Source organism: the organism of the source record quoted next, unplaced genomic scaffold (genome assembly GCF_019419815.1).
Source record: "Pyrus x bretschneideri cultivar Hongxiangsu unplaced genomic scaffold, Pyrus_bretschneideri_v1 Contig2, whole genome shotgun sequence".
Lineage (NCBI taxonomy): Eukaryota > Viridiplantae > Streptophyta > Magnoliopsida > Rosales > Rosaceae > Pyrus > Pyrus x bretschneideri.
In genome coordinates this window covers 9743558-9766932 of record NW_025999501.1, presented here as the reverse complement: position 1 = coordinate 9766932, position 23375 = coordinate 9743558, and the positions used below count along the sequence as shown (strand labels likewise).

General features: G+C 37.7%; 4 protein-coding genes across 7 annotated transcripts; 3 read left to right on the top strand and 1 right to left on the bottom strand.

The window, feature by feature from the left end:
- The first annotated feature begins 3050 nt into the window (after positions 1-3050).
- Positions 3051-5694, top strand: LOC103930236 (histone acetyltransferase TAP1). The gene is made up of 8 exons (XM_048582959.1): positions 3051-3212; positions 3509-3594; positions 3688-3748; positions 4164-4353; positions 4598-4697; positions 4832-4932; positions 5021-5114; positions 5464-5694. The coding sequence occupies exons 1-8, from the start codon at positions 3175-3177 to the stop codon at positions 5541-5543; spliced, it is 750 nt and encodes a 249-aa protein (XP_048438916.1). The 5' UTR covers positions 3051-3174; the 3' UTR covers positions 5544-5694.
- Positions 5695-8231: 2537 nt separating this feature from the next.
- On the top strand, positions 8232-14393 carry LOC103930237 (probable LRR receptor-like serine/threonine-protein kinase At1g06840). Of its 3 annotated transcripts, XM_048582925.1 has the most exons (22): positions 8232-8541; positions 8658-8751; positions 8919-9021; positions 9100-9250; positions 9343-9414; positions 9497-9568; positions 9703-9846; positions 9937-10008; positions 10125-10196; positions 10354-10428; positions 10576-10644; positions 10752-10820; positions 10995-11066; positions 11150-11233; positions 11392-11460; positions 11539-12062; positions 12271-12429; positions 12529-12812; positions 12936-12987; positions 13107-13357; positions 13465-13599; positions 13762-14393. In XM_048582925.1, exons 3-22 carry the CDS (start codon positions 8928-8930, stop codon positions 14101-14103), a joined length of 2862 nt encoding a protein of 953 aa, XP_048438882.1. In that variant the 5' UTR covers positions 8232-8541; positions 8658-8751; positions 8919-8927; the 3' UTR covers positions 14104-14393. The 3 variants fall into 3 exon arrangements, with proteins under 3 accessions (XP_048438882.1, XP_048438881.1, XP_048438883.1); XM_048582924.1 differs by lacking the exon at positions 8658-8751; XM_048582926.1 differs by lacking the exons at positions 8232-8541; positions 8658-8751 and adding an exon at positions 8579-8601.
- Positions 14394-15394: 1001 nt separating this feature from the next.
- On the top strand, positions 15395-20006 carry LOC103930238 (putative zinc transporter At3g08650). Of its 2 annotated transcripts, none has more exons than XM_009339533.3 (6): positions 15395-15811; positions 16386-17032; positions 17585-17869; positions 17983-18111; positions 18269-18366; positions 18525-20006. In XM_009339533.3, the coding sequence occupies exons 2-6, from the start codon at positions 16562-16564 to the stop codon at positions 19336-19338; spliced, it is 1797 nt and encodes a 598-aa protein (XP_009337808.2). In that variant the 5' UTR covers positions 15395-15811; positions 16386-16561; the 3' UTR covers positions 19339-20006. The 2 variants fall into 2 exon arrangements, with proteins under 2 accessions (XP_009337808.2, XP_009337811.2); XM_009339536.3 differs by lacking the exon at positions 15395-15811 and adding an exon at positions 15819-15960.
- Positions 20007-20422: 416 nt separating this feature from the next.
- LOC103930240 (protein RETICULATA-RELATED 3, chloroplastic-like) lies at positions 20423-21680 on the bottom strand. The gene has a single exon (XM_009339537.3). It carries the CDS (start codon positions 21632-21634, stop codon positions 20555-20557), a length of 1080 nt encoding a protein of 359 aa, XP_009337812.2. The 5' UTR covers positions 21635-21680; the 3' UTR covers positions 20423-20554.
- Between the last annotated feature and the right edge of the window lie 1695 nt (positions 21681-23375).

Below are 23375 nucleotides of genomic sequence, written 5' to 3'. Positions count from 1 at the left end.
TGAGATTTTCAGTTACAAGCATGATAATGTAGTAGAAATTATAAATAAAAATTTGTAAAACAAATAAAAAGATGACATGGAAGTATTTTAACAGTAAAATGCTGAGGTGTACAAAATTAAGGGACTTTAATCAAAAACTAAAAAATAATAAGGTTTCAATCGATGAACATTAATGATCAGAGATTGGATCCTAATTTTTCCAATTTGAAATTACAATTAATTCTTTAATTAGTGTAGAGAAATTTGAAAGTAAATTACCTAAGAAAAACATGTGCAGTTTTTGTTTTTTTTTCCCCATAAAGTTGTTTAATTCGTTTTAAGTCATAATAAATTGCAGCAACTCATCTTCAGTTTGTAGCGGGAGTTTTAAGACTGATTTTATACTTTGTAGCGTGAGTTCGTGGTTTTTTTTTCTAAGCATTGGCGAGATTTGGCTTAACTAAACTTATTGATATTGTTCAATAAATTTCTGTTAATATTAAAGACGGTTGGAGAAAAATCTTGTATTCTAAAGGTTAAGACCTATTATTATACTTTGCAACGACCTTTTTAGATTGAACTCTTTGTAAATATGTATGTGTAATGCTCTTTTCTTAATAAATACTAGCATATGGGCACACACAAAGTGTGTAAGAATTTTTTTTTATTATTTTTATTTTTGAAATAGAAGGAGAGAAGAAGAGAGTGATAGAGAGTGTGGGAGTGGGAATTTTTTTTTTTTTTTTTAATTAGAGATATGTTATGATTACATATAAGTGAGGTTTTGAAAAACAAAAAATAACAAAATTTGGTTGTGTGAAATTATATTTCTACCCCATATTTCTTATTCTTTAATTAGAGGGTTAAACTGGTAATTTCATAGGGTTTTGGTTGATAATAAGTATTTTATTAATTAGTAGAGATAATATCGCTCTTCAGAAAAGATTAGTAAATCACCTCCCGAATTTTATTTTATTTTATTATAATATGTATCTGTAATGCTCTTTTCTATTTGGAAATAATGTATCGTTCGAATAAAACCAACGATTAAAATTGTTCAATTTATTAATCTTCATAACTCTTGAAAAAAAAAATTATTTGAATAGAAGACCATCTAACCATTGAAACTTATTATATCATGAAAATGTTACTTGCTACCTGTAAATTTTATAATCGGTATTAAGTAACATAACCATGATGATCCGTCTCATTTTTTGATAAATTTATATGATTAAACAATATCCAATTCAAATAATTTTTGTTAAATTGATCTTTGAATAAAGATTAATAAATTAAACGATTTTGCTTGTTAATTTTTCAATCAAAATACAATATCAGCAAATAAAAAATGTGTACATCTTCACATAAAAGGATGCAACTATTATCCATCCTATTACTTTTGGGAGGTGGATTGTTTACCTTTTCATTTTCATACTCTATTCATGCCCTCCTGTAATGTGTGGTAACGGTTAAATCACGTCAATATTTTATATTAATTTTTTATAGAAATAATAAAACAAAAAGTAATATTGATGTGGCTTAATAATGACCACATAAACAAAAAGAGATGAAAAGAGTATAGAAATGGAAGAGCAGACAATCCTCCTCTATTATTTTGTATGGTTTCCACACTTTTGCACTAGATCGCACAATCCCGTTGATTCTTTCAGGAAATGTCTTTCTCCACTTTTATTTTCTTGTTTTTTATTTTTTATTTTTTGCTGATTACTTTTGTGAAATGTCATTGTTAAATAAGAAAAGTAAAATAAAATTAGATTGATTCGATCAAAAAAAATAAAAAATAAAAATAAAATAAAAAGGGCAATGCCGGTGTACTAATAGTAATAGAGCGTGGACTGATGTGACAGAATTGGCACGGAACTCAATAAAGATGGTATTATTAGAGAGAGAGAGAGAGAGAGAGAGAGAGAGAGAGAGAGAGAGATGGTGTTTACTACGTTCTTCTCTTTTTCCTTTGCCAAATGGCCTTTTAGAATTTAAAGGCCAAGGCCTTGTGAGACAATCTGGGCCATGGATACGAACCCACCAAAAGCCCTTGCCCTAATTTTAACATATGATTTTTTTCTTTTTCTTAAACGGTGATATTTACACTATCTAAATTATAATCGTTATTTACTAGATTTGAGTTTAAGATTTCTCTTGTAAATGAAACAAATATCATTAAATTATAAAACTACATGACAGCTTTAACATATGATTTGACACTAATAGTTTTATTCTTTCAATTCAACAAAATAAAAGCGTAAATGTGTTGTGTTCTTATAACGAGTAATGATTTTTCTATCCATGAGGAGTCAAATATTGCTCCTTCAAGCTATTAAATTCTCTATTTATCTCGGCTTATCATTTCATATTTCACTTATGTACTTCAATTGAATTCTAATTTTGAGTGATAAACCTTATTCAAATTCTTTTTTTTTTTTTCGGTTTTAAAGAAAATATTTTTTTCAAAGCAAGTGATATGAGGAGGGCCGATTCTAACTTTGGACTTCGGGCTATAGAGACCAATGCTACGCGAGATGCAATTTCTTTCTCCATTGTAAAGTGTTATAAAATTGACGGTGTATACAGTGGAATAAATAAATAAGACACAAAATTTACGAGGTTCTTCTACAATCAGTGTGATTAGAATACGTCATCGGAGCAGCAATGATGCTTTTATATATAATCTGAAGTAATAAGATTACAAAGATAACTCTTTCTATTCTCTCCTCTCTTTTTCTTATCTCTGCCATGAGCCTTGTGGCTTCTCTCTTCTTCCTCTCTTCTTCCTTCTTTCTTCTTTCTTTTCTCTCTTTTCAGCCGTCAGACTTTGTGTTTTTGTGTGTGATTTTATTTGGAAGGATGAGGTAGCAAGTGGATTAGTGGACAAACATGTAGAGTTGTAATGGGTTGACCATCCACACATTGAATAACTTATAAGATTACAACATAAAACACCTTGTTTAAAATTTATAGGAAAAAAAAAAAAGAAATTAAAGCAAGGAAAGAAGAAAAAGAATCATATAATTTGACATCTTTTGTGAAAGAAAATGGCATTTTATGTGAAATACTCGATGTAGGCAGGATATTTAGGGCAATATAACCAAAGGGCAAAATATCCAAAACCAAGAGAGCCAGAGTCACTCGCAAAGGCCACAGCTCCCGAGAGCAACACCAACAAGGAAGAAGAAGATGCGGACGCTCGGTGCTGCCTGCGCTTCCTATTCTCTGTAAGTTCTTCCCTTCCCACCCATCGGTCAGTCTTTTTTGTATTTCACTTCAACCCATGTCTGTTTATCAAACTCTGTCTTGGAAAATATGAAAAATTTGGTAGCTTTGAACTTATTGGGTAGACTTATGTATCAAGATGCAGAACTATAACGAGCAATCTTGGTTCAAAAACTGTTTAATTTCAATTAAGAATGTGTTTATGGATTCTGTTTAGAGTACCCATTTGGTGGAATTGTGAGTACTTGATGGTGGATTGAAGAAATTGATGTCCCTTTTTCGTTTATATTCATGGCAGAGGCCGGATTGTTTCGTTTGAATCGTGCCGTCAAGCATCGGATAAGTTATTGTTTCCTTGCAATGTGAGAGAGCAGCTTGCCAAAGGTATGTGCTGATTGATGAACACTAGCCTTGTCTGCGTAGCGAGTGTCAAATTTTGGTAATTACTCATAATTTAGTGAGTGTTAAATTTTGCAGCAAGAAGGATGCATAAGGGATACCGACTCAAGGCTGGCTTTTGGGAATCCATTAAATCCGGGTAATTAAAAATAAAATGACGGTTGTGCACACAATTTACACACTGAATGGTGAAGAATTTCAGTCAGGTGAATTGATTTTGAATGTTGGATTTGCCATGTGACATAGTTTTCAATTGTTGGATTGGTCAAATTTGAAACCGTTGATTGGTTTGAGCCCTTAATCAATAAACTTGTTTAGAAAGTATGTTACTTTATGGATTAATATACTTTTTCGTAGAATGAGAGTTTAGATTTTGTTGGGCTTCAAAGCTTAAAATGGTGCATGTCAAGGCTGCCTATTGGCAGTGTGCTTGTACTTCTTCTGTAGTTTTGAAATTGATAATTATTGAAGTCTAAAACATCAAGAAATTAGATATCATCAAACACACACACACAGAAAAGTTATGATCGTTGGTAACTCATTTCTTGTTGCAGTATTTTAAACAACAACACCACGCAAGTAGTAGAACCACCCTCTGCGCTCCCAGAAGAGGAAGAAGAAGAACCTCTGCCTCAAGAATTAGTTCTCATTCAGAAGACTGAACCAGATGGAACTGTTGAAGAAATAATATTTTCTTCTGGTGGAGATATTGATGTGTACGATCTTCAAGCCCTTTGTGATAAGGTAACTACTCTGCCATTGGTTCTTCTTTTGCACATGCATTTAAAAGTTAATTTCTTGTGTTTGTGCATTCGCAATTGTGTCCAATTCACTCTTCATGGGTCAGGAGTCCACTCATTTTACCTTTTACTGAAGTTTTATCTGTCATTATTTTGCTATATATGATATACAATACTATAATTGTGGAGATAGTAAGTTATCATATATCCCTAGTGAAAGTCAAATAACTTTAATGCAATTTTTATAGGTTGGTTGGCCAAGGAGGCCGCTGTCGAAACTAGCTGCAGCTTTGAAAAATAGCTACTTGGTTGCAACATTACATTCAGTTCGGAAATCACCTGGATCAGGTACATAGTGGATAGAGCATTGTTGCAGTATCCTTCTATTTAACGCAAATGGTATTGCAGTCTATAATATGCTTGTTACTATATCTGAAACTATTTGATGGACACTTAGTGTACTTGGAGAAGTTATTTGACAGAAGGGAATGACCAGAAGAAGTTAATTGGCATGGCTCGAGCTACATCAGATCATGCCTTCAATGCCACAATTTGGGATGTCCTTGTTGATCCCGGCTATCAGGTATGCTTGTACATTGTTTGTTGGACTTAAAGCACTAATCACATAATATGTTTCCATGATGGTTACTAATGATTTCTTTATCATTCAGGGCCAAGGCCTTGGGAAGGCTCTTGTTGAAAAGATTATACGGGCTCTTTTGCAGAGGGACATCGGAAACATTTCACTCTTTGCAGATAGTCAGGGTAAAGCGACAATTATTTGTAGCATTTAGTCGATTACAGTGTCATGCCAATGTGCTATTTAAGTTTTTCAAGATTGATGAGCTTGTCTACCACTGCCATACAATTACCTTTACGTGCATCTGCACGGTTACTTGCATACATGTCCATGTTTTTGTTGGTAGTTGCCTAGTCGGTGTCTTAGTAATAATGGTATACCAAGGTGACATCGTAAATCCTTTTCGGTCAATCCTTTTCTACATCGGTGTTCCTTCTTACGAAATAGTCCTGTCTTTGCACTTCCACTTCCGGTGTTTCCAGCTTTAGCATTTTCGACTTTTATTAACGTGGACCCTTCTCGTTGTCGTTGCAGTTGTGGAGTTCTATCAAAATTTGGGTTTTGAACCCGACCCGGAGGGCATCAAAGGCATGTTTTGGTACCCAAAGTATTAGTTCTCACTCAAAAAGGTCAAGCTTGTACCTTGTATGCTATTGGTTTAGAGAGCAAGTGGTAAATCCGATTGAAAATTTTATAATTACCAAATCTGTGGCTGTATCCCTATATTTTTATTCTGAACTGAAGTATATTTCGTTTGGTGCTTAAGATTGGATGAGTAACTATATTTTAAGGTTGTTGACGGAACAAACGAAGAATTTTTGTCCAACTTGAAGATAGAAGTTACGGAAACTTATGCCTTTCAATACCAACAAAAGTGGCAGTATTACAAGCGAGAAGTTTGCTTCATGTAATCCCTTCTAATCTTCTTAAAACGAAAAATCATTCATATCTACATTGAAACCACCTTGAATCTTATGAGGTATCCAATCCAATTCGATTTTGTAGAAAGGGCAAGTTTCCTCAAAATGGTAGGATTTGAAGTGATAAATTTTCTTCACGGCTAATTCCTTCCAATCTTTTCAAAACAAAAAAATCATCAACATCTACATGCCACATACCTTGAACTTTATGAGGTATCCAATCCAATTTACTTTTGTAGGGATTGAAAGTGATAATTTTCCTTCATGTTTGATCCCTTGAAAAATGAAAATTCGATCACCTCTACCATCAACATGCCTTAAAATTAAACGAGTTTTTCAATCCAATCCTAAGCACCAAACGAACCTATAGGTCACTCAAACAAGTTGGCATCTCTCGATGAAGAATCCGAGCTGTGTATAGCTACAAGTTCCATAAGAGGTCGTACATAAATCCAGAATTCGGATGGGTCCTCATGCCACCATGTCTTAACCCAGAATTTGGACCTCTTGAATTGTCTAACCCAGAATTTGGACCTCTTGAATTGTCTAACCCACAATTTGGACCTCTTGAATTGTCTAACCCACAATTTGGACCTCTTGAATTGTCTTATCCTTGTAAGAAAGGATATCTTTTTAGGGTGCCGTATACGTCTCTGTATATCAAGTGTCGTAATATTAATTGTTGAATTTTATTTTTTTTCAAGTACCTAACTATTTGTATAATGACATCTATTAATCCACAATTTGGACCTCTTGAATTGTCTTATCCTTGTAAGGAAGGAAAAATTTTTCAATGTGCTGGAAATACGTTTAAATGTATCAAGCGCCGTAACATAAATGGCTGAATTTTTTTTTCAAGTACTTAACTATTTGTACTATGACATGTATTAACCCACAATTGGGACCTCTTGAATTGTCTTATCCTTGTAAGGAAGGAGAATTTTTTGGCATGCCAGGAATATGTCTCGATGTATTAAGTGTCATAATATAAGTGGCTGAATTTTTTTTTCTTTAAGTGCCAAGCTATTTGTATTATGACATTTAATATACCGAACCATATTTTCGACTCATTGAAAAATGTTCCGTAAGAAAAGGACAACAGAAATTTTCAATATTTTTTTATGGAAGGCGGTTGCCTTGTGCAAACAAACAGTGGAGCCATCCACATCATTTGTTTCGATTGGATGTTTATTTAAATATATTTTATCAATAAAAATCCTTAAAATGTCAACATTTGATTTAGAAACGCTACTGACTCGAAAACACGTGTGTGGACAGTAAGCAAAGCATTAGGAAACTCTCGAAATGCAACTGGACGAGATTATTAAATGGCAAATAGGGACACTTACGTGACTGGAACCAATGAAAAGAAATTTCTAAAGAGAGACAATTGGATTGGATGTGACTTCAAATTGCATTTTGAATCAATGACATGATGGAGTTGAGGACTACTCGAGGAGAGAAACTTCACGATATTCGAAATGACACGGTAACTGTATCTTATATTGACAACTGTATTTCTTGCCAAGAACATATTATCATGTAATTAGGTTGACATGTAACTACATTAGGTATCTTGGATGTTAGGTAATTTTTTTTCTTTTGGGAAACTGGATGTTAGGTAATTTAGGCTACTGCTTTAAGAAGTACTTATGTTGAAACGCTTTTATTAGAAATGTTTTCATTAGAGCCACATGGTAGAAGCACTTGTTAAAGTCGATGAGCACTTTTGAATCCAATTCTAGAAACTAAATGTAACTAAAGATGATTTTTTTAATTGTCATAAAGTGCTTTTAACCAAAGCAATTTGACTGCTTTTAGCCAAGCAATTTGAACTAAGTCAACACTGAGGCCACTCAGCCCCAAAGCACATCCAATTTTCAATGTTTATGAGCATCGACGGACAGAAACTTAAAATTCAAATGATTTAAAATTTGCTTTTCCGTTTGAATTTTTATTCAACTCTCTGTTTCCTAATATCACTCGTCCAAAGCAAGCTAAACACACCATTTTCTTTCTCCTCATACGAAAATGATTTCTACATATTTTTTCCCCTCGTGCACACCCTTATTCTTTCTACTTTCTAGTATTTGGATTGAACAAAGGAAAGAAGAATCAAACGAAAATAAACAAACAATATCAAAAAGGAGAAAAAACGTGTGCATAAATCATTTCGCTTTAACATGTAAGCACAAAAAATGGTAAACAAAGTATCTGATCAAGTGATCGGTCAACGGCACTAAAACGAAGGTTCGTGGAAATCTTAGGTAAATGTAATGTATGTACAGAGAAGTCGTCTCCCAAACGTGAACAGCCTTTGCCTTCACACCCACTAGCTCTGAGACAAAGCCAGACGCCATATCTGAAGTATCTTCATTCAATCTCTTTCACTTAAAAAACGTTGGACTATACAAGCATTAAACAAAACAAAACACCAATACTTATTCCAACTAACTGACAATCCACGGTACCATAATTTATTGTTGGAACTCATGATAAGGCTTGTCTGTCGAAAATGATGTTATCATGTCGACAATGATGTTTCAGGACTTCATCTTCTTCGCCCTTTCCATCCTCCCCATTGACTCGACTTCGATTTTGAAACTGTGTTCCTGTCCCTCCTGAGTACCTGTTTCATAAGTTAACTCATAAGTCACGAACAAGTCTCAAAGTCCACCACTATCACCGACTGGTATGATTTTTCTTTGGAAATCGACACGAAAGTTCTTACTGTTTTTGTTTATCTGAAATTGTGAGCGTGCCACTATTAGCAGTTTCCTTATCCTTTCTTATGTTGTTCCGTTGCAATTACATGTTTGTTAGAAGTTGAAAGATATTTTGTAACTGTTTTATTTACCCGAAAGCGCACTAGCCACTGGAACAGGCCGAGAGACTAGATATTGTGAGCGTGCCACTATTAGCAGTTTCCTTATCTATTTCTATCTTGTTCTATAATTCTGTTGCATGTTCTAGTTTGCTTCTTGTGAGAAAGAAAGTTGAGATTTAAGGTAATTTGTAGCTTGAAATTTGAATAGTTGTTGGATATTGCCCATTTGGGTTGTTCCATAGGGTGCGAGAATGCTAAAGATGAGAGCTTCTGGATGTGTCGTTGCTCTCCTGTGTTCTTGCTTCGTGCTGTTTGCCGTTGCAGAAGTTACAAATCCTTCAGAAGGTGAATTTTCGGCTCAATCTTTGCTGCTTTATACGATGAGATTGAAGAGTATAACTTATGGTTTGTGCCCTTCTGCAGTCAATGTACTGAGAGCAGTCAAGAGGAAATTAATTGATCCTAAGAATCATCTAAGGAATTGGGACGACGGGGATCCTTGCGAATCTTTTTGGACCGGAGTTTTCTGTTTTGATGCTGTTGGGGATGATGGATACTTGCACCTCCAGGAACTGTACGTATTTGTTTTCATGCTGCTCTATCGTTTTTAAATAACATAAGTGCTGTCTGTCACTGAATTTTATTCGTAATCGTAATTTGATGCAGCCGACTGCTGAATATGAATCTCTCAGGAACTTTAGCACCTGAGCTTGGCCAACTATCCCAACTTCTGATATTGTGAGTTTTTTCTACAGTTTCTTCGGATTATCGTTTAGTTATTTTCTAATTGATGACATTTATATTTCCTCTTTGCTGGCAGAGATTTCATGTGGAATGAATTAAGTGGAACCATACCGAAGGCGATCGGAAACATTAAATCCTTGAAACTCTTGTAAGTTTGAGTTCATGTTGTTTTGTCAATTTATTTTTGTACATCCACCCTATTCATGTAAGAAATATCAACATAAATCACTGTTTTATGGTACAAAATTTATTATCTTTTCGTTGTGATGCATTTTTACGCAGGCTCTTGAATGGAAACAACCTATCTGGTTCCTTACCTCCTGAGCTCGGTTATCTTAAAAACTTAACTAGACTACAAGTCGATCAGAACTATATGTCAGGTCCAATTCCAAAATCATTTGCTAACATGGCCAGTTTAAAACATCTGTAAGTACATGTTCAAGCTAAATACTACTTAAAGTCAGGTTACGTTTTACGTTTCTCATGTTTGACAGCTTCATGTACCTTGCTTCGCAGCCACTTGAACAACAACTCCTTCAGCGGTCAAATTCCGCCTGAGCTTTCTAAAGCACTCAGTCTTCTTCACTTGTGAGATTTTATATTGTTATTCTTGTATAATTTTCTTGTGTTGTTCTTGGACGTTGTCTGTATTGATACTTGTTGACTGATTCCTGACTCTGTACATTTGACACAAAATTTTACAGGCTTTTCGATAATAATAACTTTTCCGGATATGTACCACCAGATTTCTCCATGTTACCGAACGCGCGCATCATGTATGTCATAATCCGACACCGTCTGCATTTTTAATTTGGAGTAACTTGTTTCCTTTTATCGGATCTTAGTTGGTAAAGTTTCTTCTTGACCAGATTTTCTTCCTGGTTGACAGAAATAATATCTTTCTTTATGTATGTTGTTCCTTCCATCTTTCAGTCAGTTCGATAACAACAACTTCAGGGGGACTGAGATTCCAGCCTCTTACGGAAACATATCCAGATTAACAAAACTGTAAGTTCTTTTATTACTTCCCCTTCTTTGATTCCAGTATTTCTACTTCTCGGGATGCTTTATTTTGCGTTTATTACATGGTGCATAGATTTGTTTGGAAGGATTTCTGATACCTATTTTTTTGTTTTTCTCTTTCTGATTTGGCAGAAGTCTTAGGAATTGCAGTTTGCAGGGAGAAATTCCTGACCTTAGCAGTATAGCCAACCTTAGTTATATGTAAGTATCGATATGGTTCAACGACCTTCAATCAGCACTATAATGCGTTTATTTAGTCTTCCATTCATGCTCCTATTGCCCAACCTTTTACTGTCTTCATGACACAGTGATCTAAGCCGGAATCAACTTTCTGGATCCATACCATCACACAGACTTTCTCGCAATATAACAACAATGTATGTTGCTGGCCTGAGTAAACTTGTAACATGTTCTATGTTTACTTCGCTTTGGTTCACCAGTATGTTAAATTTAAATGAATGGGGCACAAGAAAATTATTAGATATCACTATCTGTAGTTAATATGGTTGATTTAAGCAGCTTTCTTGTTGATATACTCGTTACTATCGCAGCATTCTGTCAGACAACCGTCTTAATGGATCGATTCCTGAGAGTTTTTATGATCTTCCAGCTCTTCAGAAAGTGTAAGAGTCTGTCTAATTCCCTAAATTTTTTTTTCGGATTGTATATGAACACTAGATGAGATTCTTATAATGATTCTATACAGGTCGCTCCACGACAATTTTATTACGGGTTCTGTCCCTGCTATGTGGCGGAAAATGTCTTTCAGTACAAGAGCTAGACTTGCACTGTATGTTCCTCGAGCGGAAAGAGCAGCATAACCTTATAAATTAATTATTAGATTTCTTGGAGTGCTTTCCCTTTTTAGTGACCTTTGATTTAAATTTTGTAATGAATTATAGTAAGATTTTAGAGTGAACTTATTTATATGCTAGTCGATTATTGCAGTGATCTTCGGAACAATTTGCTTTCACAAATATCGGAAGAGCTAAATCCTCCTGCAAATGTCACCTTGTGGTATGAAAACTATTAGCAAAATTACACCTTGTTTTACTTCGATAATTTCAGATTCTTACTTATAGCAGCTTTTCTCAGGCTTGAAGGAAATCCTGTCTGCAAGAATGCAGGTGTACCAAATATAGGCCAGTTCTGTCGATCTGAAGCTGGAGGAGACGGGATCTCTGAAAACTCGATAAACTCCACTCAACCAATGACCTGCCCTAGCCAAGCATGTCCAACAGACTATTTCTACGAATATGTCCCATTTTCCCCAGTTCCATGCTTTTGTGCATCACCTTTAAGAGTTACATATCGTCTAAAAAGTCCGAGTTTTTCATATTTTGCTCCTTATAAACACAATTTTGAAATCTACTTAACTGGTGCTCTCAACCTGCACCTTTATCAATTATCAATTGATTCATTTGTCTGGCAAGATGGGCCTCGTTTGCTGATGCATATGAAGTTTTTTCCTATGTTCATCAATCCACACGTGAATTTATTTAATGCAACTGAGGTTCAGCGATTGAGAGGCCAGCTTACATCATGGGATGTTCCTCCAACTGATTTCTTTGGACCGTATGAGCTTCTCAATTTCACTCTGCTGGGACCTTATTCGAACAGTACGTATTTTATCCCGAACATCTTTATTTTTTTCTCTTTCAAAGTCGTCTGGATATTTTGCTGCATTTTTATATTTGCTTAGAATTGGATTCCCTTATTTTTACATGTTAGTAACTTTGACAAATTGATCGCCTTGATAGCATGTCATAAAGACGAGAACATGTTTCTAATTCTTGGTCGAGTAACTTATTTGTTTCGTTGTTATAGTGATTGTTGAGCGGCAAAAGACGAGCATTAGCAAGAGAGCTTTAGCAGGTATTATAATAGGATGCATTGCTGCTGTTGTCATTATTCCTGCAATAGTCATGCTTCTGACCAAAAGATATGTCAAATACCGCTACCCAATACCTTCACGGAGATATTCATGTAAGTTCTTAATTGTAATTGATAAGACCAAATTTGAAGATGCTATTCCGGTGACTATCATCCTAGAAAGTAGAATGAAGTCCTTACCGCTCCTTGCAGCCTTAAAGATCTCTATGAGAATTGAAGGTGTAAAGGCGTTCACTTTCAAAGAAATGAAGGTCGCTACTGGGAATTTCGATACTTCAATGCAACTTGGACAAGGAGGCTATGGGAAAGTTTACAAAGGCATTTTGTCCGATAACACAGTTGTGGCCATAAAGCGTGCAGAAGAAGGATCCTTACAGGGCGGAAGGGAGTTCTTGACCGAGATAGAACTGCTATCAAGGGTACATCACCGAAACCTGGTCTCTTTGGTGGGATATTGTGATGAAGAAGGGGAGCAGGTATGAAGCTTGCAGTCATGAACAATTACTCATTGCTGTTGCTTGCACTGCAAGTTGCAGCTGGTTTTTCTTATGATTTGCTTATATCTTTAATCAAATTATATCTTCTTGTTGCTTGTGCAGATGCTGGTTTACGAGTTTATGCCTAATGGTACCTTACGCGACTGGCTTAGGGGTACAAAAATTTCCAGCATTCCCAATTTCTTAAATGACTACTTGTATTCATGTGCGTGTCTCTGGATACTCGTCTTCCAACATCTCTTCTGAAGTTTTGTACTCACTATGATATGACAGTTGAAGCCAAGGGAAGCCTGGACTTCACAATGAGGTTACGTATTGCATTAGGTTCCGCTAAAGGCATCCTTTATCTCCATACCGAGGCAAATCCTCCAATATTCCACCGGGATATCAAAGCCAGCAACATACTCTTGGACTCCAACCTCGTGGCCAAAGTGGCGGATTTTGGACTCTCGCGACTTGCACCTCTGCAGGATGATGAAGGGACCGGGTCCTCTCATGTATCTACAGTCGTGAGAGGAACGCCGGTATGTTAAATCATGCAAAGCATATGAACCAGCTGTAGAATTACAAATAAGCGTCAAGAAGCGTTGTTTAATTCATATATCTTTTGTTTTTTAATCATACATTGCAGGGTTACGTTGATCCAGAGTATTTCCTGACCAATAAGTTGACGGACAAAAGCGATGTCTATAGCCTAGGAATCGTGTTTCTGGAGCTCCTTACCGGCGATCAGCCAATTTCACACGGCAAAAACATAGTTCGAGAGGTACCATTGAGACATTACTTATTTGAGATTTCCGTTGCTTAGATTTTGTCTGAAAAATGCACCAGTGTTCGGCATGCTGACACAGATCATGTCTCAACATGCCAAGCACTAATATTTATTCGGTGAGACTAACAATCGCGAAATTATATTCATCTTTTTCAGGTGAATCTGGCTTATCAGGCGGGGCTGGTGTTCTCAATCATAGACAAAAGAATGGGATCCTATCCATCCAAATGTGTTGAGAGGTTTCTTGATTTGGCCCTCAGATGTTGTAACGAAAAGCCAGATAAGCGGCCTCATATGCTGGAAGTGGTGAGGGAGATCGAAAACATACTCAAAATCATGCCGGCAACTAACACCATATTCTCGCCATCTACTTCCTCGTACAGTGACCAGTCACCAACCTCGTCGTCCTTCATGACCGGAGACCGATCCAACGTGTCCTCCAGCCTGGCAGGAAGTGATCTAACCAGTGGCGTTGTCCCGACCATAATACCTCGATGAAGAAAAGTTTATACACACATGTCCCTCCCACTATAATCCCCTCGCACGCTGGCCAAGTGACGCTGTATTTATTGGTGGCATGCAAAGAAGTAAAGCTCCTCCGACGACGACTGAAAAAAAGACGACTCTCAGGTGTTTCCTTTAACCTTGTCTCCGTTTTCCGGGACGTAGAAACAAAACAACATGATGCGCGAGTTTTCGGATGTAAAAAATGGAGTTTTGTCTCGGATTTTGTCCATGTAAAGAACGAAAAGACGAGTAATGGGTAATGTACATAAGTTAGCATCCTAGATCTTGTTCTACTACTAACAATCTGAAAATTAAAACCATCTTATGTCAAATTAACCGTCTAAATCCTCCTCCAAATCCACTAATTGTACCATCCGTGTTACCATAACGGTTAACAATTGATGGCCAATATAATGTTAGAAATAATGGTCAATTTAACTGAAGGTGTAAATTTGTTGAATGTCAAAATTTCGGCTGCAACCTAAAAAAATTAAAACCTCAATAATTTTTTAGCTAAAATGGTCTTTAAGATTGCCCACAGTCAATCATTTTAATCATTCCATGAAAATCTTTGTTAAATTAAGCGTATTTTTGTCAAATCAACCTCTCTACTTGAAGAAATTGTTTTTTTAATGGGAATTGTTATTAGCACTTCAAAAATCTCGTTCTACACTGCAAACTTTCTATATCAGGAAAGAAAAATACACTTATGAGGAGTGTAGAATGAGATTTTTGGAGTGCCAATAACACTTCCCTTTTCAATTTAACGGTGATTTTCATAGTATGATCAAAATAATTGACGGTGGACAATCTCAGAAACCAATTATATCAATTTTTAATCTTAGAAATCAAATTGAAAAATTATAACAATCTCATATAACATTTTGTCTAAAAAGCTGAAAGAATTCTTACAATCTTTTTTTTTTTTTTTTTTTTTTTGTTCTAACTTCTAAAGCCTTGGTTTTGGAGAGGTTTTTCAGTATAATCGGTACACAAGGTGGTATATCACGTGTCACTATACAAATGATTGGATATATGTGTTAAAATGTTAATAACTTAAAATAAAATTTTTCACCACTCATATAAACACACATGTTATACCACTCGCGTTCAGGTCATAACGAATTTTTTTTTCTGGTTTTGGCAAAACCAAGGAGCTGAGTGCTCTGACTGCTGACCCACAAGATTTAATAAAATTCCAATAAAGTCCCACCATGTTTTTCTTTTTGCAAATAAAATCCAAATCCCACCCAAAGAGGACCACCATTTTCCTCCCACTAAGACATGAATCATCTTCCGATCCAATAGTTTTAATCATATGAATCAATGAATCCAAACTATTGAAATTTGATCAAACGATTAAAATTATTATAACTTTTAAAATAAACTTTATTTACCGTCGTTGAATCAAATTTCAATACACCTAGAATTAGAACAATTGGTTCCGGAGAGAATCCATGTCCCTCCCACGACTCCAAAACGCTAAATTCGAATTTATCTCATTATCCCCGAATTTGACGTTATCTTATACATTTGTTTATTTAAATTCAATTTCGAGGCCAAAACTCGACGGAAGGGTTTATTTTTACCGGGAAACCTTTTCTGTCGCCATCTGAATTGCAGTTGACTGACGTCTCAGTCAAGCCCCCGCGCTCTGCTGCTTTTCTTCCTTCCTTCCTGGGCCTCTTTTGTTCTATCGGTAAGGTTTTTTGTTTCTCAATTTTCTTAATCTGATTCCCAATTTCCCTTGTAGGGTTTTCTTTATTTGATTGATTCATTGGTAATGTGCTGTTTGATTGCTGTTATTTCGTCTGAAAGGAGAAGAATTTGATGAAATTTCGGAAAAGGGTATTGTGATGAATTGCTTAATTTCAAATTAATGGCTTGAATTGTTAATTTAATTATTTAGGTTATTGGCATTAAGGGTGCTTATATAATTTACAGCGGTTGGATTCTGTATTATCACATTGTTTGTGAAGGTGGGTTACATATGTCTGAGCTTGTGATGATCTACAAAGCCAGCATCCTTTATTGAGGCCTTGTATTTTTGGGTTGCAGTCCGATTTTGTAAATCAGTGAAGGTTCATCTTCTTTGATGTGCAATTTAGTGCTAAACTAATCAGTTATTTACGTATTTTAAAAAATTGTTTTTCGTTTATTTGAGAGCTATAGTTTTACAACATAATTCAGATCAAAAGGTGTGTCGTGTGTAACCAAGGAATGTGGAAGTGTTATTGCATTACTAATGTAGTGAAGCCTTCGGCAATCTGCAGGGTTGTCCACAAGGCAGACATCAAGCAAGGCAGGGTGTCTTACGCTATCACGGAGAAGTGGCATCTTTTGGTTCAATAGAGCCCAGTATTACTGGTTGCATCCTAGAGAAGAATACAGGGGGCTTCTCTCAAGATCCTGAAGTGAAAGTTATTGTCTTTTTGTGAACTCTGTACGAATGAAAATGGAGTTCACATTTAGGAAGGTTCTATTATTTTCACTGTTCTCCCTAGTTCTGTTTGGATATGCTACAGCAGAGTTGGAAAATGAAGTTTGGCAAAAGCTGAGATCTCCTCCACACAAAAATGTGAGAAGTAATGTTATTGATGGCACTGGTCAGGAGAGTTCCTTAAATTTTGAGGTTTCTAATAATGGACTGGGTGAGGCGAAGAGTGGGAACAGCAAAGTCTCAGTCTCTACTGTTGCATTATTTACGTTGGCAATGGCTGCTGCTACAGGTTTAGGTGCAGTCCCGTTCTTCTTTGTTGAGCTTGATCCACAATGGGCGGGATTATGCAATGGTATGGCAGCTGGTGTAATGTTGGCTGCAAGCTTCGATCTTATACAGGAAGGGCAAGGTCATGGTGCTGGGAACTGGGTCGTTCTTGGGCTTTTAGCTGGGGGCCTTTTTATTTGGCTGTGCAAGCAGGTATTGAATCAGCTCCCTCATTTTCATCTATCTTTTATGTTTTTGCCATTTTTGTACTTGTAGTTGCTTCTTCCCTCTCTAGAAATTTGCTTCATGTTCCATAGAATACACATTTCGATTGCATTTGGCGGAGAGGTTAGGCATGTTCTATTTGCAGTGTTAATGTGTGCGATTACTTTCTGAACCAATAATCTATAAAGTTGACAAAATAAATTATAGACTTCTTCGCTGTTCTTTCAAAAAAGAAAGCTTTTTTGGTGCGTAATACGATGTTTCAAGAAACCTGATTTGCATATGCGTAAGTTGTCCTCATAGTCCATAAGCATCCCCTTCAATTATTCAATTTTATCATTTCATGAGGGAGGACATGGATGGTAAGATGTTTTCCTGGCCTTTAATTTTCAGATTTTATCAACTAACAAATACTGTAGTTGTACAAAATCTCATTGAAAAATGTTTGCTTGTGCATAATTGTGGGCTTATCTTTTACATAATGCTAGAATGCATCCAGCTCTCATTATGTCTTACATCGTTATGTATATCTGCTGTCAGTTTCTTGAACAATATGGAGAGGTTAGTATGTTAGACATCAAAGGTGCAGATGCAACTAAAGTCGTTCTTGTTATTGGAATAATGACTCTTCATTCGTTCGGAGAGGGTTCTGGTGTTGGGGTTTCCTTTGCTGGCTCAAAGGGTTTCTCTCAGGGACTTTTGGTAACTTTGGCTATTGCTGTGCACAACATACCAGAAGGCTTAGCTGTGAGTATGGTGCTTGCATCCAGGGGTGTTTCTCCGCAAAATGCCATGTTATGGAGTGTGATTACATCATTACCACAGGTAATTATTTAGTTTTTAAAATTCATGGGATTTGAGAATATGTAACCAATTCTAGTTGATTTTCTCTTTGAGCCTTTTAACTTAATGGTCTCCTGCATATAATGCTGTTGCAGCCCCTTGTAGCAGTTCCTTCATTCATCTGTGCTGATGCGTTTAGCAAGTTTCTTCCTTTCTGTACGGGCTTTGCTGCTGGATGTATGATCTGGATGGTTGTTGCTGAGGTGCTTCCTGATGCATTTAAGGTAAGGTTCCTCGTGGGACTTCTTCATGCTTCTTGTTTCTTCACATGCTTAAGTCATTTGCAGTAGGCTTTTAGATCCTTTTCAATTTACATTATCAAATGCCTCCTCAATGTTCTGTTTTCCATTTTCAATAGTTTCCTTTGCATTTTGGTTGTAGGAAGCCTCTCCATCGCAGGTTGCATCAGCAGCCACTCTCTCTGTAGCATTCATGGAAGCTCTTAGCACTCTTTTTCAGAATTTCACCCATGACTACAAGTGAGTGAAATTTAATGTTGAGAATTGTGTCACTACGCAAATTTTTGTAGTTTATACTGTTTGGTGACCTCTTTTTGACACGTTCTCTTGACATATAGAATCTACATTTGCCCCACCTTTGGGAATACGCTTATATTTTACAATTTACATTGTTACAGCTCAGAGGATGCTTCTGGCTTCTTTGTCTCACTACTTTTTGGTCTTGGACCATTACTCGGTGGCACTGTTCTTGTTGCATTTGCTTTAGCTTTTCATCTTCAGCATGCTCTTCTCATGGGTGCAGCATCTGGCATTGCCTTTGTCCTTGGTGCCTGGAGACCATTGCAGCTACTTTTTTCGTTAAAGATGGGATTTCTACCTACTATATTTCTGCTTGCAATGGGAGCTGGATCCGTCCATATTATGAGCTCCAGTATTTTGAAGCTCGCAGGTCGCAAAAAAACTTCAGTTCAAAACTTACCCACGGCAAATGGTTTTCCAGTAAGCATTCACACCCTCCAGGCATTCTTGTCATGTGGAGTTGTTGCCTTTCATGCTTTGGCTGAAGGGCTTGCACTAGGAGTTGCTGCACCAAAAGCTTATGGACTTGGTCGGCACATGGTCCTTCCTGTCTCCCTACATGGACTCCCTCGAGGTGCAGCTGTGGCTAGCTGCATCTTTGGGGCTACTGATAACTGGCATGCGGCCCTTGTGGCGGCTGCTTTAATTGGATTCGTGGGTCCAATATCAGCAATAGGAGCAATACTCGCAGGAATCGACTATAGTGGTTTAGACCATGTGATGGTTTTTGCTTGTGGGGGACTGTTCCCAAGTTTTGCAAATATAGTAAAGAGAGCAGTGAAGTTGGATACGCGTAAAAGTAGCTGTGGGATTTTGATTGGTGTGGCATTTGCAACTCTGTGCTTGACATGCACGAAGTTGGTGTGCTTGCACACACCTTATTGTAATTCTGCGCCGGAGGCTGTTAGATGAGATTCTATAATGCTGCAGCCGGTCAATGTAACTGCCTAGGTGCACTTGCATGGTTGTGAGGGGTTGAAGCACAAGGCATATAAGTTTGGCACCTGTGCCCCGGAAAGTATACCACTGAAAAATTGAAGAGATGCTGCAAGGACGGAGGAGCGACATCAGAGGAAGGTTTTGGAGGAGGTTGTAACATGTTTTGCGTGATAGAGTTATGTTCATTTTTATTACAGAAAAGAAATGAGGAACTGGATTGATCCCCTTGACCCTAAAATTTTATGTGGATCGATAGAAAAGGCCTGATGTAGGGTGTTACAGACAACTGCTGTTGTGTCGATAGCTCGTTTTTATCGTGCGATATTCTAAACTACAAGAGATTCAAACTACAGTGCAAGGGGACGGGCACGCTGCGTGGATTGCTCCCGACTTAAATCTTGTGAAATCTCGCTATATCTTGTTCAACCTTGTCTTTCTTTGTTTTTTATTTTATTTTATTTGAATCTTTGTTACCGTGGAAAAGACAGAAGTATCAAGGAAGCAAATCCTACAACTAGTTAGGTGAAGTGGCAATGTCAGGTCGACCTACCACATTCAGAAGGAAAAGAAAAGTCATGTTTTCCTAGGCCGCCATCAATTTGAAATCTTGATTAGTCGACAAATCTATGCTCATTCAACAACACTTTCATTTTCATGCAAGCATTTTATCTCCAATGTACCAAGAAAATCCAAAATCCATCCATTTTTTTTCTTGGAACTCAAATTCAACAACCCAAATGAGCGATTTAACGCTCATAGAACAAGGTAGACATGAGTTAGACAAGTTAGCCAGAGCAACATGCACGCCTCCTTCCCCTTGCAGTCAAGTTGTGTTTCTCCTATGACGAACAAGAATTGCAAACCTGAATTCTTAAACGTGCTTAAAAGAAATGAAAAAACCATCCCTTTTTATATTTGGAATTTCGCAAGTTAGGTCATTCGGCCAAGGCAGTGTGTATGCCACTAAGTTTGTATCCGCTCTTAAAACCAGATTCAAATCCGCTCTCGCCTAACAGATTATAGTAGTTTAGAATATAGATCGTCGAACAAGAATTGCAATCGGAAATCCCAAAGGGATTGCTAACATAATAATTTAAAAGGCTCCTGTAATTCGCGAACACATTGTTGCAGTTCAAAGTTATAAACAAAAATGATAACACGTAATAAAAACAAGAAAAAAACCAAATCCTCATTTGTTAGTCGACTGATTGCTCTGCACATCCTCACTCTCCACCACCACCAATTTCTCCTTCTCTGCCACCGATCCCACCTCCCCTTCTGCCGGTTTCGCCTCCGCGACGCTCTGCGAGCCGGTCAACCTCGCCAGCACAACAAACGACATCCCACCCAGCACATTGTTCAAACACCTCAGAACCACCACAGACGATTTGAATGCCAGCGGAGGAAGCCCCTTCGCCAGCAAAAACTCCGCCCCGTTCAGCGTTTGGTACCTCAAATTGCTGCTAAGACCCATGTGAGCCGCCCAAGTGAGCGCATTGAGCAAGGTTGGCGGCGGCTTATTTGGGGTCTCGAAATTCGGGTCCATTTTTTTCCTCAATTTGATCAGCCCGTTCGACAATGCGGTTCCGGCCAGCCCGGCGACGAACCCAACGGCGGCAAAGACTGTGCCTTTGTACACGAAAGTCCCCAATCGATTAACCAATCCATAGGAACCCGGTTCAAACATGTGGCTGGCCGGGCAGCCGGCGAAGATCGACGGAAGAGTGGCGGCGGAGGCGGACAGAGTGGGGGCCAACAAATACATGAGCGTGAAATTGAGTATGCTACCGACGACGAGAGTCGAGAAGACGAAGTCGAGCTCGTTGAGGCCGAAATTGGGGCGGGAAGCCATGTCACCAAGGACGCAGGAGCTGACTCCGACCACCTCCTCCATCAGAACCTTGAAGGGGAACTGCGGATCGGCGGCGACTCGGGATCTCCACCCATTGAGAAACATACCCAGAACTCCGAATCCCGAAACCGACGACGACGAAGACGACGAGTCGTCGGAATTCCCATCTCCGCCCCCGCTCCACCCCCCGCTGTTTCCTCCTGCTCCTGCGCCGCCACCGCCATTTCCGCCGGAAAACGAAAGCTCTGGCTTTTGGACCCAGATGGGCCTTGGGACGAAAAAGAGAGGGCGATTCTGGGTTTTGGAGTAGGGGAAGGAGATTGAAGAATTAGGATTGGCAGAGAAGCGGCGGTTGTCGGAGGGAGTCGAGCAGTGTTTAGCTACGGTAGAGCAACGAAGCTGAGCGGCGGCCGCCATGTTCGATCTGAATGATCAGTGATGCAATGAGAAAACCCCAAGAGGAAAATTACAAAAGGGATCGAGGGCGGCGCGTCCCTGTCCTCCGAAATCGCAAACCCTAAGAAATGACAGGGAAACGGAGAGAGAGTGAGGGGAGTATTTAGTGTTCCGCTGCGGCGCCGCGCGTGTGAATTTCCATATCAGGTTCGCACGTGGAATTCTGACACGTGTCGTGGTTGAGCTCGGACGCAATTGCGGAATCTGGTAAATGGTATTTGGGGACGCGAATCGAGTTGGCGGATCTTTGGCCTCGGTTGGTGAAAAAGGGTATCTTTGGTAAGGGAAATACTAAAAAAATTAAAATTTTAAATCAAATGACTTGATTTGTTGACACAACGATAATCCAAAAGGAGTCTTTGGACTCGTTCTCTCCCTCTTCCTACCAAGGACACGACGATAATAGAATGATGATCGAACTCGTTCTGGTCCAACAATCTATGAGACATCTTATTTGTTGACACTTGATCATTTATTTATAATTCACATAATAATGTTAACTCTTTAATTTATCTCATCAATAAAAAAAATTTTAAAAAAACACGTGTCATTCAAGTAGATGAGAGAGTTTTGGGTGCAACTCTTTCATATATGGCTTCAAGGTTCAAACCAAAGAAAATTTTGGACTACGATTCTCTCTTCTCCTCTTTCCGTCCATTTTCATCTCCTCCTCTGACATTCTTTATTTTGTCTTTCTCTTTCTATAAAAAAAAAATTAATATAAGAGGTTGACGTGACTTAACAATCACCGTTCAAATAAGAGAGAGAAAGAAAAAAAAAAAAAAAAGATAATCCTACTCCGAAATTTTTTTTTTTATTGTCAAATTGCACATAAAAACTTCATGGTCATGTCCAGTCTAATCGTAGCCACTAAACTATGAAACTTTATAGCAGAATTAAATCTTCGGCAAAGTAACTCGATATTGTCTTTATAGTCGAGTAACTCTCACAGAATTATGAGATCCCTCTTATTTTAGACTCAGTTGATCGACATTAGTCCCGTTTCCAACTTTCCATCTCAATTGATAGATTGTAAATTTCTCATGTAAATTGCAAGTGACCCTTCAGTATCGAATGACGACGTGGATTTAAACTCCGTCGGTGGCTAATCTAACATCTAATCTAACAAAATCTATCATTTAACCCAAAAAATAAAATCTCATGTAAATTTCCAACTTCATGTGCTTTTAGAACCCAAAAATATTTTCTAAAAGTGCTTCCAACCATTTAAAAGCACTTTCAAACGAGCCTACTATAAGACATGCTCTAAACAAGTATATTACGCGGATAATAATCGACTATAGGACGAATTGATTTGCACCACTCAATAGGAAAATGATGTACTTCTACAACATTAAGCATAAGTACGAACTGTAAACACAATACGCCCTAAGATTTGATGCAAATCGGATTCATCCAACTGCAGGCCATGTGAAATTTAACTACAGACAACAAAAATACAAATAATATACAGAAAAATTAAACTAATAGTCCTCACACTTGGTCTACCGTGTGGGTTCTGTTTGAACCTTCTTGTTTTGGGATCATTAAGCGAGCAAGATTAGTTAAACAGCACAGTTAGAATGCAACAATGCCCCCACCAGAAAGACACTAATCATACTACCAACCCTAATCAAGTCATTAAGAGCTTAATTAATCCGCCATCGCTTGCTTTGCGACCAAGCCAACTGTAGACATGCTC

What these genes read in the sequence shown, in the direction of transcription:
- LOC103930236 (XM_048582959.1), top strand. Translation starts at nt 3,175, where the DNA reads ATGCGGACGCTCGGTGCTGCCTGCGCTTCCTATTCTCT. An exon ending in TCGGAAATCACCTGGATCAG is followed by an intron (nt 4,698 to 4,831) that starts GTACATAGTGGA and finishes GTTATTTGACAG; the next exon opens with AAGGGAATGACCAGAAGAAG. An exon ending in TTGTTGATCCCGGCTATCAG is followed by an intron (nt 4,933 to 5,020) that starts GTATGCTTGTAC and finishes TTTATCATTCAG; the next exon opens with GGCCAAGGCCTTGGGAAGGC.
- LOC103930237 (XM_048582924.1), top strand. Translation starts at nt 8,928, where the DNA reads ATGCTAAAGATGAGAGCTTCTGGATGTGTCGTTGCTCTCCTGTGTTCT. An exon ending in GTGATGAAGAAGGGGAGCAG is followed by an intron (nt 12,813 to 12,935) that starts GTATGAAGCTTG and finishes TTGCTTGTGCAG; the next exon opens with ATGCTGGTTTACGAGTTTAT. An exon ending in CTTACGCGACTGGCTTAGGG is followed by an intron (nt 12,988 to 13,106) that starts GTACAAAAATTT and finishes ATGATATGACAG; the next exon opens with TTGAAGCCAAGGGAAGCCTG.
- LOC103930238 (XM_009339533.3), top strand. Translation starts at nt 16,562, where the DNA reads ATGAAAATGGAGTTCACATTTAGGAAGGTTCTATTATTTTCACTGTTC. An exon ending in TTATTTGGCTGTGCAAGCAG is followed by an intron (nt 17,033 to 17,584) that starts GTATTGAATCAG and finishes ATCTGCTGTCAG; the next exon opens with TTTCTTGAACAATATGGAGA. An exon ending in AATTTCACCCATGACTACAA is followed by an intron (nt 18,367 to 18,524) that starts GTGAGTGAAATT and finishes ACATTGTTACAG; the next exon opens with CTCAGAGGATGCTTCTGGCT.
- LOC103930240 (XM_009339537.3), bottom strand. Translation starts at nt 21,634, where the DNA reads ATGGCGGCCGCCGCTCAGCTTCGTTGCTCTACCGTAGCTAAACACTGC.